The sequence below is a fragment of the Eretmochelys imbricata genome, chromosome 24, assembly GCF_965152235.1.
Source record: "Eretmochelys imbricata isolate rEreImb1 chromosome 24, rEreImb1.hap1, whole genome shotgun sequence".
In the NCBI taxonomy this organism is placed as follows: Eukaryota; Metazoa; Chordata; order Testudines; family Cheloniidae; genus Eretmochelys; species Eretmochelys imbricata.
In genome coordinates, this window is record NC_135595.1 from 6,598,233 (window position 1) to 6,613,233 (window position 15,001).

Sequence of the window (15,001 nt, forward strand, 5' to 3'; positions counted from 1 at the left end):
GTACGTGGTAGCCTAATACTGGCATAGCTTTGGGACGTCTTGGCCAAGAAGCACAGAGGATGCCTGCATGCATGGCTGCATTATGCCAATGCTGCCAGCCCTTTACCTTCATGATCAACAGCCCCCCGAAGGAACAATGATGCAGAAACAGGATTCTAGCATGTAAATAAACGTTTGCGTGAGGATCCAATGATACACGCTGCCGGGATCCAAAGAACACCAGGCCCTATGGACTCCTCAAGATGTGGCGCAGGGGCTGGTAGGCTGTGGAATGCAAAGATAAAAAATCATACCAGCCTCAAAGGGCAATGCCCAAGGTGTTTATTTGAAAACAGCCAACCTCAGTCAGTTCACATAGAAAAAAAATTCATTAAAATCAAGTTATCTTCTCGAAATGATGGAGACAAGAGCAGGGAGAGGAAAACTAAAAGTAACACTGTTAAAGGGAATAGCAGGGTTTTCACAGGGGCAACGAGACACTGACGGCTCCGATCACGCTTCCTGTTCTCAGGAACATTAGTCCAAAAAGAAACCAAAATCCAAGGTAGGAGAGAGAGGAATTCGCAGTAGGAAGGTTCTTCTGCTGGCCGGGTCCTGATGCGGCTGTGTTTATGGAAGGGGTCCCCTCAAAGGCCCACGAGGTGGCACGGGGGGCCTTTGGGCAGGACGAGGCGGCAGAGGGACCCGCTGGTAGCCATAGGGCGGTGGGCGGGGAGGGCCGCTGTAACCATGGGGAGGCATCAATGGAGGCGGCCCACGCATGCCGTGGTGGGGCATGGGGCCCGGGTGACCTGCAAGGACAGAGCGTAGCGACATTAAACCCTAGCTGAAGGAAGTAAAGATGGCAGCTCCGATCCAGGGCCCAGCTGCACGAGCCTCTTGCACAAGATTTTTCAGGTACCACAAGCCACAAATTGATTTCGAAGTCAAGAGGCTATTCAGAGCTGAAACTCTTGGCTGGGGCCTCTGGAGGGATGTCGAGCTGGGCACAGCCCTACAGGCATCTCTCGTCCTCGGGGCCCTCCCCACACCTCAAGCAGGAGTCTGGTCTCAGCGAAGTGAACTGGTCAGTGAAATGACGCAGCTCTGGGCAAAGCAACTGCTGTACCAGGATGCCAGTTACCTGAGGCCCTGCCTCCCCACCTGATTCCTTGCAGCAGGGCTCGAGGCAGAAGGGACATGAGCCCCCACCCTCCCACTCCGCCATCAGGATCGGAGAAGAGGCACTTTATCGCTCAATCCCTTCCTAGCTGGGAAGTAGGCGGGGAAGCCCTTAGTCGCCCACCTCAGGTGCCTTTCAGCCAAGGATCTCAAAGGAAACATCCCCACTCGACGGCTGGGAAAGGCAGGCAGATGACATGGGACGCGGCCAAGGTCACACAGCGAGACAGCGGCAGAGCCAGTAATTGAACTCAGGAGTCCTGACTCCCAAGCCCCTGATCCACCCACAGAGCCACGCAGCATCACGAGGCAGAGGAAACTGCCCGCGGTTCCCCCTTCTCAACAGCTCCCAGCCAGAGATCTCACTCCAAGCATAGGGCTGACCTCCAAGGCTGTGACGTAACCAGCCACCATTTCAGACCTCAGTCTTCCTCTTCCCACCACCCATCTGAACTAGCAAATGGATGCCACAGGCCTGGGCTGGTATTAGGCCCTTCACTCCTGATAGTGCCCACTCTCACTCTGGCATATAAACACCCCATCTCACAGGTTCCCACTTACCCATGGGTGACCCGAAATGGGGCCCTCTGGGCGGCATGCCCATCGGGGGTGGTCCGGGGTGGGGCATGCCGTGGGGCGGTCGGGGCGGGGGCTGGCCTCCTGACCCTGGAGGCCCTGGATGATGATGCTGTCCCATCCCGGGTGGTCCGTGATGCACCTGCATGGGCGGCATCCCTAGGGAAAAGCACAAGACATTCTTTAGATCCCCTCAGACATTCAAAGCAGCTGATTAGAAACTAAGTTCTGCTGAGCCCACTGACCACATGAGCTGCCGGACAGGACTCCAGGATCCCAGCGACCTCGAGGCAACCAGGGCTTGGGGGACGTGACTGGTCCCAATAGCATTTTTACTGGCCACTAGAGCAACTCGAATTCCAGCAGGTGGGAGGATTGTACCAGAGAATTCAAGGCCAGAAAGGCCCATTAGATCACCTAGTCTGACCTTCTGCATAGCCCAGGTCAGAGAATCTCACAGCTAGCCCTGTAGTGAACCAGAGCCTTGTGTTTGGCTAACATATCTCCAGAGAGGCCTCCACTCTGGATTTAGAGACTTCGACAGACAGACAATCCACCACTTCCCTTGGGAGTTTGCTCCAGCAGTTAAACTCCCTGGTAACATCTTATTTCCAGTCTGAACGCATCAGGCTCTAGCTGCCAGCCATTGGTTCCCGGTCTGCCTTTCTCCGCTAATTTAAAGAGCCCTTCAGTGCCAACCTGTGACAAAGTGGGACTATTCTTAATGTTTCTTCTGAATACTGTAGGGATGCCTGAGTTTCCCCTAGGCATTTCCTAAGTCTCTAGGTGGTGGAATAAGGGGGTGTAATTGTTGCAGAGCACAGGGCCAGTGTACATCAAGGGCCAACACTCTGTCCCCTGGCAACTGATGGCCTAGACCCTTCCCCACTGCAAGGTGAGAGCTAAAGGGCTGGAGAAAAAAGGAATCAGGTGACCTCCTGGCCTGGGAAAGGGACAAAGCCCAGACGAGCAGGGGCTGGAGGGCGAGTCAGTTTGGGCTGGCTGGGGACGAGGAGTGAAGGGCAGATGTGGTTGTCTGGCTCACTGCCTCCCAAAATGGACCCGGCTGAGGGGTCCTGTTCTCTGTACCTACAAGCTCTGTTTTAGACCATGTTCCTGTCGTCTAATAAAACTCTGTTTTAGTGGCTGGCTGAGAGTCACGTCTGACTGCGAAGTTTGGGGGCAGGGCCCTCTGGCTTCCCCAGGACCCTGCCTGGGCGGACTCACCGTGGGAAGCGCACGGAGGGTCAGAGGACGCTGAATGCTCCGAGGTCAGACCCAGGAAGGTGGAAGCCATGTGAGCTGTTTGCCCTGCAGACAGTCTGCTCCCAGAGAGGAGACTTTCCCAGGGTCCTGCCTGGCTTCGTAGGAGCAGTTCCAGAGCATCGCCCGGGGGTGCCGTGACACAACCAAGGGACTTGGTGTTGTTAATCATGCACGTGATCTAAGGTGCCACCCGCAGCCTTCAGCGTGGCACAGACAGGAGAGTGAGAAACAGCCACCAGCTGCATTTCCCAGGCTCACTTTTAAGAAGAGCCAGCACGGCCAATGGATTTGAAATTTTCCCTTGGCAAGCGGTAGTGGCATGACCCAGTTACGCCACTGACAACTTAAAAGGGGGAAAAGGTGGGGACAGGCACCAGGCACTGGAGTAAAGAGACAAAGGAAGAGGGGAAAGAGATTCTTTTAAAAAAAAACAAAAAAAACACAGATTCTTCTCTTTTCCCCTTTAACAGAAATCCAGGTGCCCGAACACACCTCCGCAGGCCAGGCACCGAACGTGATGGGCCTTTCACTGCTGTATGTAACCGTCTACTTTAAAGCACTGAAAGCCAGTGTGTAATAGGAGACCACAGCCATCTGTCACTAACACAGCCAAATCTGCAATTATACAAAGCCTCCTAATCAGACATGAGGGGGAGAGGTGACTTCCTAACAGACAGAGCTGGGTTCACAGTTTAGAGCGGCGGTGGGCCACATCGGGGTTGCAAAACTATATGGAGGGCCAGGTAGGGAAGGCTGTGACTCCCCAGACAGCCTCGCCCCCGCCCCCTATCTTCCCCATCCCACTTCCCGCCCCCCTCAGAATCCCTGACCCTTCCAACCCCCCTCCCCCCACTCCTTGTCTCCTGACTGCCCCCGCGACCCCACCCCCTATCCAACCCCCACTTCTCCCTGTCCCCTGCCTGCCCCAACCTCTATCCACAGCCCCAACTCCTGACAGGCCCCCTGGGACTCCCCTGCCTATCCAACCCCTGCTCCCCATCCCCTGACTGCCCCCCACGGAACTCCCGACCCATCCAACCGCCCCCTGCTCCCTGTCCCGACTGCAGCCCGGAACGGCCCGCTTCCCGCCCCTTTACCATGCCGGAGCCAGCCACGCTGCCCGCCAAGAGCGGTGGGTCAGAGCGTGGGCGGCACAGTGCGCTCAGGCTGCAGGGAGGACGTCAGCGGGGGAGGGGCCGGGGCCTAGCCTCCCCGGCCGGGAGCTCAGCGGCTGGGCCGGACGTGGCCCGCGGGCCGTAGTTTGCCCACCTCTGGTTTAGAGCAGGGAGGATTAAAAAAATCATGATTTTAAAAAGATTTCTGTTTAAAATCAGAGGGTTTTTTTAGCTTGCATGTTGCCAGTTCTTTGATTCCCTCCCATTTTATAGTCTTATATTGGTAAAGGGAAAGTTCTGTATTTGTTCCTTTACCAGAATTTCAGATTTGACATGGAGAGTCGTTTGCCTGCTAAGAAGCTTCACACTTCAATCTTCATCTATGCTGCAGAAGACAAGTCCAGAGCCTCATTCACACTCTTATTGCAAGAACGCCACAAACTCTCACGCAAGATTGATAAATAAATAGCCCACGCTGGGTCTGCAACCCCTGCTACCTTCCCATACACTGAACTTCCCCAAATCAGAAAAAGCTGAAAGGCTTTGACCAGGCTGCACTCCCCCATCTGGGGCTTATTCTCCTAAATCTTGTAGGTGCTTTACAAAAGTCCCACCCAAAGGTGCTTAAATACGGGCTTACGGAGCCTAACATCAGGCTCTTTCTGAATATTTTGGAATGGGCAAATAAAAAAAGTTACAGTCACTTTGGATGGGTCTACACTAGATAGGCTACAGGTGGGCTGCTGCAGTGTAGACGCTACGGCGATGGAAGGGGTTCACACCCTGAGAGCCGTAGCTAAGCCGGTGTAGACAGTGCTAGGTGGACAGAAGAATTCTTCCGCCAACCAAGCTCCCGCCTCTCGGGGATGTGGATTTACTACAGCGGCAGGAGATCGCCATCCGTCTCCGTAGTACGTAGTGAGCCACTGCAGCCTTTCTAGTGCAGACATACCCTTAAAAACCTCACACCGCCATAGCTCTGTTGGTCATAGTGGGGAAAAGCCACCCCCCCCTAGTGGCACAGCTATGCAGACACAGCTCTAGTGTAGATGCAGCTGTGTCCACAGGAGAGGCGTCCTGTTGGCTTAACTAACCTCACGCAGGGGTTGGACCACCACCTCCCGTCAGAAAAGCTTCTGTCGGCATGTGCTGCCGTCTACACTAGCGGCTATGCCGGCATAGGCTCTGCAGCACAGAAACAGCCACGCTCAGTCCGAACACCGAAGCGGTTTTGTTCTGAAGTGACACAGATTTTATGCCACTCCAGGTTTTTTTAAAAAACTAAAAATATCATTTTAGCCCCCATCCTGCAAACACCTGAGCACGTGCAGAACTTTAAAACTATTCCAGGGAGGAAAGGTACGCAGCTGCTTAAGTGCTTGCAGGACCGGAGCCTGAATTTTTAATGTTTGGGGGCTGCGGGGAGGGTGTTTTGTAAGATTCACCCTTTGCAAGAACGGCATAAAAAATAGCATTTATAATTCAGGCCACAGATTTGAATGTAAAGTTGCAACTGCATACCTTTTCAGATTAAATTTACAAAGCCTCAACTTGATTTAAGTCAATAAATTAAATCTCTCTCTCTCTCTAGTGATTTAAAAACAACAATCCATGATAAATCACCTTGGTTTAAATCACTTCACCCTGGTTTAGACGTCCGTTTGGTCCGCACTCTAGAAAAGGCATTCAGAAGAGCAGATCGCAGAGAAAGCCTGAAAATCCCCAGCTCTTTCCTTGCATTTAATCAGTAAATCCCAAAGCACTCTGCAAAGCTCAGCCAATTTTACAGGTAGGGAAACTGAGGCACAGAGAGGGGCCGTGACTTGCCCAACATCACCCACCAGGCCAGGAATAGAACCCCCGGGTTTCCCAAGTCCAGTCCAGTTCTCTGTGCACTAGGCCACACCGATTCTCTGATACCTACCTGGATGATGCATCCCCCCAGGTGGGAAAGGATGTGGGTGAGGAGGGTGCCCTCCACTGGGAGTGCCCCCTGAAGGAGGACCCGGGGCACCTGCTCCTGGTGGCATGGGTGGAGGTGGCATGGCAGGAGGCATTCCTGGGGGCATTGCTCCAGGTGGCGGCACTGGTGGGGGAAACGATCCTGGGGGTGGAATGCCTGAAAAGAAAGATGAGTCAGTGAGAAAAAACTTGATCACCTGGGTCAGCATCAACAAACCACAGACAGGAGTCAGAATGAACTGGCCTCGGCAGCAGCCACATGGCCACCTGCTAGTGCGAGCAAGTGACAGCGAGCCCTGCCTGCTGCTAGAGAGCCAGCATCACCCGTAGCATCTCGCCTGCTTCGTTATAGCCCATGTGGTCTCTGCCAAACCAGGAGTGCCACAGATCGCCCGAAGGCCTCAATGATTTCAGCCAGCACACAAAGCCAGTAATCTTCTACAGAGCATCTCACCCAACGGTCTCAATATAACCCCGCAGTGCCCTGAGTTGAGGGTCATACCCCCACTTTACAGAGACAAAAGTGCGGCACAGGGATTAAGCAACTTGCCTGAACTCACACAGCCAGTCAGTGGCAGACAGGAACAGGACCAGGGAGTCCTGACTCCATTCCCCAGGCTCTAGATGACTGAGGTCACGTCAGCTACCTGCAGACCTCTTGGGTAGGTCTGAGAGCAGAACACATGGCCGACTGCTCTGGGGACTAATGGCCAACTTTACCCCTGAGCGTGGTGGGGAAAACTGCAAGCAGTTTGCAAGCACCCGAAGGAACCAGGGTTCACGATGGAGCAGCAGAGTTTGCAGCCACGCAGTTCAGCTCTGAATCCAGGCTTCAGCCATGATCCAGATCAGAGCGCCCTCTAGTGACTCATCCACACCGCTCTCGGCAGCCCAGCGCCCCCTAGCAATGCACTACGGCACTGGTTCAAGCACCAACTAGAGCAGGGGTGGGAAACTTCTTAGCCCAAGGGCCATATCTGGGAATGGAAATTGTATGGCAGGCCATGAATGCTCACAAAATTGGGGGCTGGGGTGTGGGAGGAGGTGAGGGCTCCGGCTGGGGATGTGGGCTCTGGATGAGGGGCTGGGGGTGCAGGTGGGTACTCTGGGCTGGGACTAAGGGGTTTGGAGGGCCGGAGGGGGACCATGACTGGGGCATGGGGCTGGGGCGCGGGAGGGAATCAGGGGCACAGGTTCTGGGTGGCACTTACCTCAAGCAACTCCCAGAAGCAGCGGCATGTCCCCCCTCTGGCTCCTACGTGGAGACATGACCAGGCGGCTCTGCGCGCTGCCCTGTCCACAGGCGCCGCCCCACAGCTCCCATTGGCCACAATTCCTGGCCAATGGGAGATGTGGGGGCAGCACTTGGGGCAAGGGCAGTGTAGGGAACCCCCTGGCTGCCCCTACACATAGAAGCCGGAGGGGGGACATACTGCTGCTTCCGGGAGCCGCATGGAGCGGGGCAAGCCCGGCAGGAGCTCGAGGGCTGGATTAAAACGTCTGGAGGGTCAGATGCGGCCCCTGGGCCGCTGTTTGCCCACCCCTGAACTAGAGGGAAGAGTGCCCCTTAGTGAGTCACCGCACCACTCTCTGCAGCACAGCACCCCCTAGCAACGCGCCGCAGCCATGTCATAGCTGAAGGGTCCCTCTAGCCTATGGAAACTTGCAGCCAGAGTTCCCCGCAAGCACAAAAAGCACCACACAGCATGTGCTCACCTGGAGGGTTGACGCCTGGCCCCAAGGACGTGACGACAGGAGTTGGCACTGATGGAGGAGGAGGGGCGTCTGCAAAAAGCTGATGGGGCCGGTCTGCCTGAGAGAGGGGGTTCTGGGCAGCCAGCAGCCGCTCCGCGGCAGAGCCGTGCCGCTCGCCTTTGGAATCCTTCTTGAAGGCGTAAGAGACGGTGATAGGACGGTTGCACAGGTACTGTCCGTTCATGGCCTCAATGGCGGCGTCGGAGGCGTCGAAGCTGGCGAAGTTGATGAAGGCGTAGCCCTTGGAGTTCCCCGTGTCAGGGTCCCGCATGATCTTGGGGGTCTGCAGGATGACCCCGAAGGCGCTGAAGGTGTCGTACAGCAGTTTCTCGTCGATCTCCGGGTCCAGGTTGCCGATGAAGATGTTGGCGCCCACGTCCAGGTTCTTGTTGTGGGCCGAGGCCTTGTTCACACGGATCGGCTTCCCATACAGCTTGATCATGTTCATGATTTTAATGGCGTAGTCAGCATCTTCCTCGCTGAGGAATTCCACGAACCCATAACCTGCAACACGTGCCCCAACAGAGCCCTTTATAGCCAGATACACTCCATAATCTCTCTATGTCACCCACACCATCCCCCTGGTTGATCTCAAGGCTCCATCATTTCTCCACTGTTGATGCAATAATCTTCTCCTCTGCAGCTCTCCTGAAATAATCTCTCTCCTCCTTGCTTATCCAGAACTGGCTGGAACAACTGAGGAGGCTAACTGCCCCCCTACAGATAGGAGAACTCTCACTGCATCATCTAGCACCCAGAACCACCTCATTCTATGTCTCCACCTTCTCCACTCCATCTCATTTCAAACTGTCTTCCTCCCTCATCTGCAGCTATTGATTTCTCTCCCACTCTGCTTCTAAAGCCTGGTCTAGACACAAAGTTAGACCAGTCTAAAGGTGCGATTTCAAACCTGATTTATTTAAATTGGTGCAGCTTTGTATGTGGACACGCTCATCAAGTCGAACCTGGCTTATCAATTTAGCTTGCACCTGTAATTCACAGCTGCAAGCTAACCTAGATTTAAACAGCTATGAGTATCCAAAGAGGAATCTGTACCAGTTTCACTAAGATCTGACCTACACTTCAGAAGTTTTCCAGCATTGCTATGTTGGTTAGGAGTGTGAAATAATCACACCCCTAAATGGCATAGCTGTGTCAACAGAGGCCCACGTGTAAATGCAGTTATACCAACAAGTCAGTCCTTTTGCTGCTACAGCTTATACAGTATAAGCTATAAGAAAAGGAGGACTTGTGGCACCTTAGAGACTAACCAATTTATCTGAGCATAAGCTTTCGTGAGCTACAGCTCACTTCATCGGATGCATTCAGTGCTATAGTTCACGAAAGCTTATGCTCAAATAAACTGGCTAGTCTCTAAGGTGTCACAAGTACTCCTGTTCTTTTTGTGAATACGGACGAACACGGCTGCTACTCTGAAACCTGTCAGTATAAGCTATAGAACTCTTTTACTGGTGTACACTGTCTCCCCCTTGGGAACGTTTGCCAGTATAGCTGCCCGGGCCCGGCCCGGCCTTGTGTGGACAAGGCCTAAGTCTCAATTGGTTTTAAAAGTAACGGTGCATCTTGGTGCAGAGACAAGCTTTTACTCTTTAAAGTAACAAGTGGGGTGAGACAATGTACAGAATGAGATGTGGTAGGTATTTCATCTTAGAACAAATGGCAACATACACACAAAGTAAACTGAAACCCAGGAGAATTACTTCGATTATAAAACCTATGGGGAAGGGCCTGTCTGGTCAGTGTTTGTACAGACCTGGCACCGTGGTGTTCTGATCCACAACTGGGGCTCCTCCACGCTGCCACAACACAGCTAATTGTCTCAGTTCTGTCTGAACATTTTACACAGACTATTACTACAAGTGACATGTAAAATGACTAGAAATGGGATTTTTAACCCTTTCCATACAGGCAGAAGATACATATGTCTGCCGGCAAAATAACGTATCCACAGGGCACTCTTCAGAGACATGTCTTTGAAGGGACCGGTCAATATCTCACCTTGATGTTGACCAGTGACTCGATCTTTGGGCATGTGGGTATTGACCACTGGTCCTGCCTGCAGAAAGAGCTCCCATAACAGCGGCTCGCTGACCTTCTCATCCAGGCCACCGACATAAACTGTAGCATCTTGAGGGGGGGAGAGGAGATGGTGATTGGTTATGTGGATCTGAAGAGCAATCTCTTGAACATTTCAGATGAGTTAAGAACTCTCCCTCAAACAGATCAGCTCTGGATCCCCATGGGTTTGAGCTCGAGTCCATGAAGTCAAAAGCAAAACTTTCCTCGACTTAAACAGCTCAAGACTGGACCCTTAATGAAACATACATCTCTGGAGTAAGTACACTGACATCTAATAAACCAACGTTAAATGATTAAGAACATTGTTTACAGTGAAGACATGCTCCAAAGAGGTGATAATCCCTAACTCTTATCTAGCACTTTCCTTCAGTAGCTTTCACAGTGCTTTACATTATACAGACGGGGAAACTGAGTCACTGAGAAGGCAAGCCCAAGGTCAACCAACAGAGCCAAGAATAGAACCCCAGGTGTTCCGAGGGCCAGCCCGGGGCTCTAGCCACCAGGCCGCGCTGCCTCCCCTTGTACTACAAGGAAGTAACTCCCCTTAAACCACACATTTGTACTGTGTCACCCTCACACCATATCTGATGATGTCGCAGTCAGTTGTCCCCCACTCATTGCCAAGGCAACACAAAGTGGATACTTCAGATCAAACTGGTGTAGAACCCCTGGCTGACCACTGCCGTCCGCAGCCCAAGCCCTGAAACATGAACGTCAGTTACCCCGCTGAATGCTGGTTCCTATTTTGAACTAGGAAATCTGTTATTTTATTGCATTTCCAACCAAGTCTGCCACTGTCTATACCAAACACCAGAGCAGTCCCTGGCGACATGAGGCCTCTGTGCCGCCGAAGGGCTTTCCACACAAAGCACTGCGCACCTCTTCTTAGACTAACCCTCACGAGCTCCCGATAGAGAATCGCTGTTATGACACCTATTGTTTGGAGGAAACTGAGGCAGAAAGAGGGGAAACAATTTGCCCAGGGCTGCAGTGTGCGCCAGTAACAGAGCCAGGAACAGAACCCAGGAGTCCTGATTACCAGTCCTGCACCCTGACAGCCTTCCCTTTATGGGTCCCACAGCTCCCCCCAGACGCCCAAAATGAATTGACTGAAATCAGACGCACAGCAAGGAGACTGAATCTAGCCCCCCCGTCCCAGCTTTTGGGGGGAGGCTCGGGCCCCCCAATCTAGGCCCCTACTGCAACTCCCACCACCATCTTTTGGGGGGCGGGAAGGCTCGGGGGCCCCCAAGCTGGGACCCAGCCCGGCCCCCCCCCGGCTTTTGGGGGGAGACTCAGGACCTCCAAGCTAGGACCCAGCCCCCCCCTCAGCTTTTGGGGGAGAGACTCAGGACCCCCAAGCTAGGACCCAGCCCCCCCCTCAGCTTTTGGGGGGAGGCTCAGGACCCCCAAGCTGGGACCCAGCTTTTGGGGGAAGGCTCAGGTCCCCCAAGCTAGGACCCAGCCCCGCCCCCCCGGCTAGAGGGGGATCGGGCCCCAGCCCCTCGTGAGCGGGGACAAGGGGGTTCGAAGCCGCCGCCATTTACCCTGGTTCCTCTCGGAGATGGGCCCCGCCGCCATCTCGAACTCGCTCCCGCCTCCCCTCGGCCAGGCGGGAGACCTCCGACTTCCGCTCTTTCACACACCCCCACTTCCGGCCACCGCGGCTGAAAAGGGGCGGTGCTCACCATCTTGGGTGAGGCCGGAAGTGGCCGTGCATTGAAGGAGCCATGGCGGCTAAGGGCGGAAGTCGTCTTAGACGCACGCGTAGCCATGTTGCCTATGGGCGGAAGTGACTATCTTAGGCCCTATTTCCCCCCCATGTGTAATTCATCCCCTCTCTGGGCCCCCAGGGGTTCAGAGCTTGTTCCCCTTTGGTCTCACACCTTTGTGGTGACATATCATGACATAAACTCCCCCTAGCAAATCCACAGGCTCCTGTACCCAGTGCAGTGGATGCCCCCTCCCTGCAGGGCACCCCCATTGCTGGGTGGGGGATGAGCGGCTGCTTGACGGGGATCCCTGTTCCCCTTGGAGGCACAGCGTTGCTCAGTGTATGGTCAGTGGTGCTGGGGGGGCGGGGGGGAGACGAGGACAGTTGTTTGGGCCTCTGAGGACCCCTGTTCCCCAACCGGAGAGACGAGAGAAAAATTAAAAACCCAGCAAGAGGGGGTTTCATCCCCCTCTGACTGGGGTCAGGGAGAAAGACACCCAGGCCCCCATAATTGATGCCAGAAGCTCTGATATTAGGGGGACAAGCAGCGGGCAGAGTCAGCTACTCCATGATGCTTTATTGTCCTGCTGAACCTAACGGGGGCCCTCACTGCCCTTTCTGCACCTTCATTATGGAGCAAGTCCTTAGTCTTCTAGGGTGTCCAGCCTCGTAGGGGAAGGATCTTCATGCTCTTTGCAAAGCACTAATGGGAAACCTACATATGGGGGAAGTGAAGTATCTTACACAAAGTCATTGGCAGAGGTACAAATAGGCCCTAGCTCTCCTGCCTCACAGGTCAGCAGCCTGGCACCTGAACGATCCTGCTCCCAGTTTACAGCCAAGTGAGAGAGAGCCCTGAACATGGACTCACAAAACCTGAGTTCTATTCCTGGTTCTCCCATGAGCTTGTTATGTGACCTTAAGCAAGTCACTGCCCCACTGTGCCTCAGTTTTCCCCCATCTGTAAAATAGGGATAGTGGTACTGACCACCTTTGTAAAATGCTTTGAGATCCACTGCTACGAAACATCATATAAGCACTAGCTTTTATATGAGAAGAAAACTCCTAGGTTCATACATTTTAAAAGCACAAGGACCCGTTAGGATAATCTAGTCTGGCCTCCTGCAGAACACAGGCTAGAGAATGTCACCCCATGATTCCAGCATCTAGACCCCTGCCAACTGTTAGTTTAACTAGAGCATACCATTCAACTCACAGTCAGCCACTCTGCATTTAAAAATACTGCACTTTAATGAGTTCTTAAATAGAAATGTCACTACAAAAAATATACAGAATAGAAAAAAAATGCCCTTATTTGGATTTCCACTTAACTCATGCCTCATGTCACAGGGAATGTGTGATCTGCACAGAGTTACCCTAATATTCTGGTCTCCAAAATACTTCTATGTATGTGCTATTAGCACTAAGGATTTAAAAAAAAAACAAAAACAAAAAACAAAAGAAAAAAAACCACCACACCACCACCACAAGTAGTAACCAGCAGGAAAAGGAATCACAAAGGAGTCTTCCAAGGGAAGTCCAGGCCCTCGCGGTCTTGAACCCTTGCACGTAAAAAGAAATGAGGCTGTTCTGGAGGAAGTACTTTGTTCATACTCATCAGCCGACAGTCCTGGTTCTTTTCCCAGCCCTAAAGCTCTAGGACTCTTACACCAACAATTCCACACTTCCGCAGAGAACAGTCCCAAGTTCCTAAGCTAAGATCACAGCTGGACTCGACCCTCTGCTGTGACGCCGGCAGCATGGGTCGGTCTATCCTGCAATCCTAGGTGTGATTACTGTGCAGGTATGTCTACCCACGCTAGCTTCATCTGCACTAACATGGCTCAAAATTGCCAAGCAGATGCATTGCTAGCCTGCGCCACCACCCATACTTACCCAGGGTCCCCCGTAAAGCCCCCACCGAAACCAGTGCCACCACATCTGCACAGCTACTCTTAGCCATGCCAGCATGTCTACCCAGGCTGCAATGCTTCCTTGGATTGCAGGGTAGCCCTACCCCCCAGACTGTTCTAATCCAGCCTGGAATTTGGCGGCTTCCAGTGCCGCTGTGTGGGGGTGTGAAAGAAACACACACACACACAAAAATGTATCGTCCAGTTTTGTCTAATACTTTAGCTTATACAATAACCCATTTCCTGTGGGTTACTAACGTTATAACCAGAGCTTTTTTTTTTTAATATAAAATATAAATTTTGTAACAAAAAACCAAACATCTAATATCGTCCTGAGAGATTATATTACAAATGCCAATAAAAATAATCTTTGTTATTCCTCATTGGTGTTAGACAGATATACAAAGTAGGCACTCAAATCTCAGGGCGGAAAAGAAGTAGATACAGGAACTGTGCAAACCCCAGTGTCCATAAACACTGACAATAAGCAGCATGTTGCCATATGGGTATGGCAGTCATGCATCTGTAGGTACCTGAAAGACGCAGCAAGTCTCCCATCAAAGGGTTTCCTCCATCTCCCTCACAAGGGCCTGAATCCAATGTCCATTGGGGCCAATGGAAAGACGCCTGTTGATTCTAATGCCCAAGCATGGCTGGTGAAATGGACTAACTGGATGCAACTTCTGCAGAGTGAGGAGGGAGAAGATTGGGTTCCACATCCTGCTCCCCCCTCGGAGATGAAAGTCTCAGCCCAAGAAGGCTGGCTAAAAAGTGGAAGGAGTGGTGGGTGACAGGGTTGCGATTCAGGCCTCTGAAAAGCTGGAGCTCAGATAGCAAGTGCGGTTCCCTGAAATGCATGGCCCATGCTCCGGAGCATTCACTTTTCAATTAGGATTTAACATACAAAAGCAACATCATCTCTGGCTTAAGGCCAGAAGCAGCCCATGACTGGGATGGATGGTTACTTCCCTGCCAAGCTCAAGACAGATTCCAGTGGGATCACCCTGGAAACTGAAGGCCTCCAGGCCGGGTACAGTCCAAGTAAACTGCCCCCGCCCACCCCCATACATGGAGCCTCAGCCCTGGGTTATAAGGAGCACTGGGAAAGGTGAGAACAAGGCCCATTCACGCTCCACTGCACGTATCAAGGTGGGAGCCGCAGAGCAGGAAAGATGATGGAAGTTGGGGGGACACGGATGCTCGTTTAATGGGGACTTGGCTGCGACCCACCAATCCCCTCCTCAGAGACATCAGGTGGTAACCTGACCTAGGTCTGCCATGATGGCCTCTAGGAAAGGCTCCCACCCCTGCGCCGTCCTCCCCTAAGCTTGTGCTGGAAACGCGCTGTAGGAGAAACTAGTGAGCACGGAATTGCCATCGTTCGAGGGTGGTAACGAAGGACCGAGGCTCCCGGGACCACGCTTGGGACAGACACACGA

At 53.0% G+C, this 15,001-nt stretch overlaps 1 protein-coding gene across 1 annotated transcript; it reads right to left on the minus strand.

Annotated features, from left to right (window-relative positions):
• Positions 1-298: 298 nt before the first annotated feature.
• Positions 299-11,587, minus strand: SF3B4 (splicing factor 3b subunit 4). Its single transcript, XM_077841125.1, has 6 exons — positions 11,483-11,587; positions 9,855-9,983; positions 7,797-8,339; positions 6,043-6,237; positions 1,723-1,896; positions 299-791 (listed from the first exon to the last, which is right to left on the minus strand). The coding sequence occupies exons 1-6, from the start codon at positions 11,514-11,516 to the stop codon at positions 610-612; spliced, it is 1,257 nt and encodes a 418-aa protein (XP_077697251.1). The 5' UTR covers positions 11,517-11,587; the 3' UTR covers positions 299-609.
• Between the last annotated feature and the right edge of the window lie 3,414 nt (positions 11,588-15,001).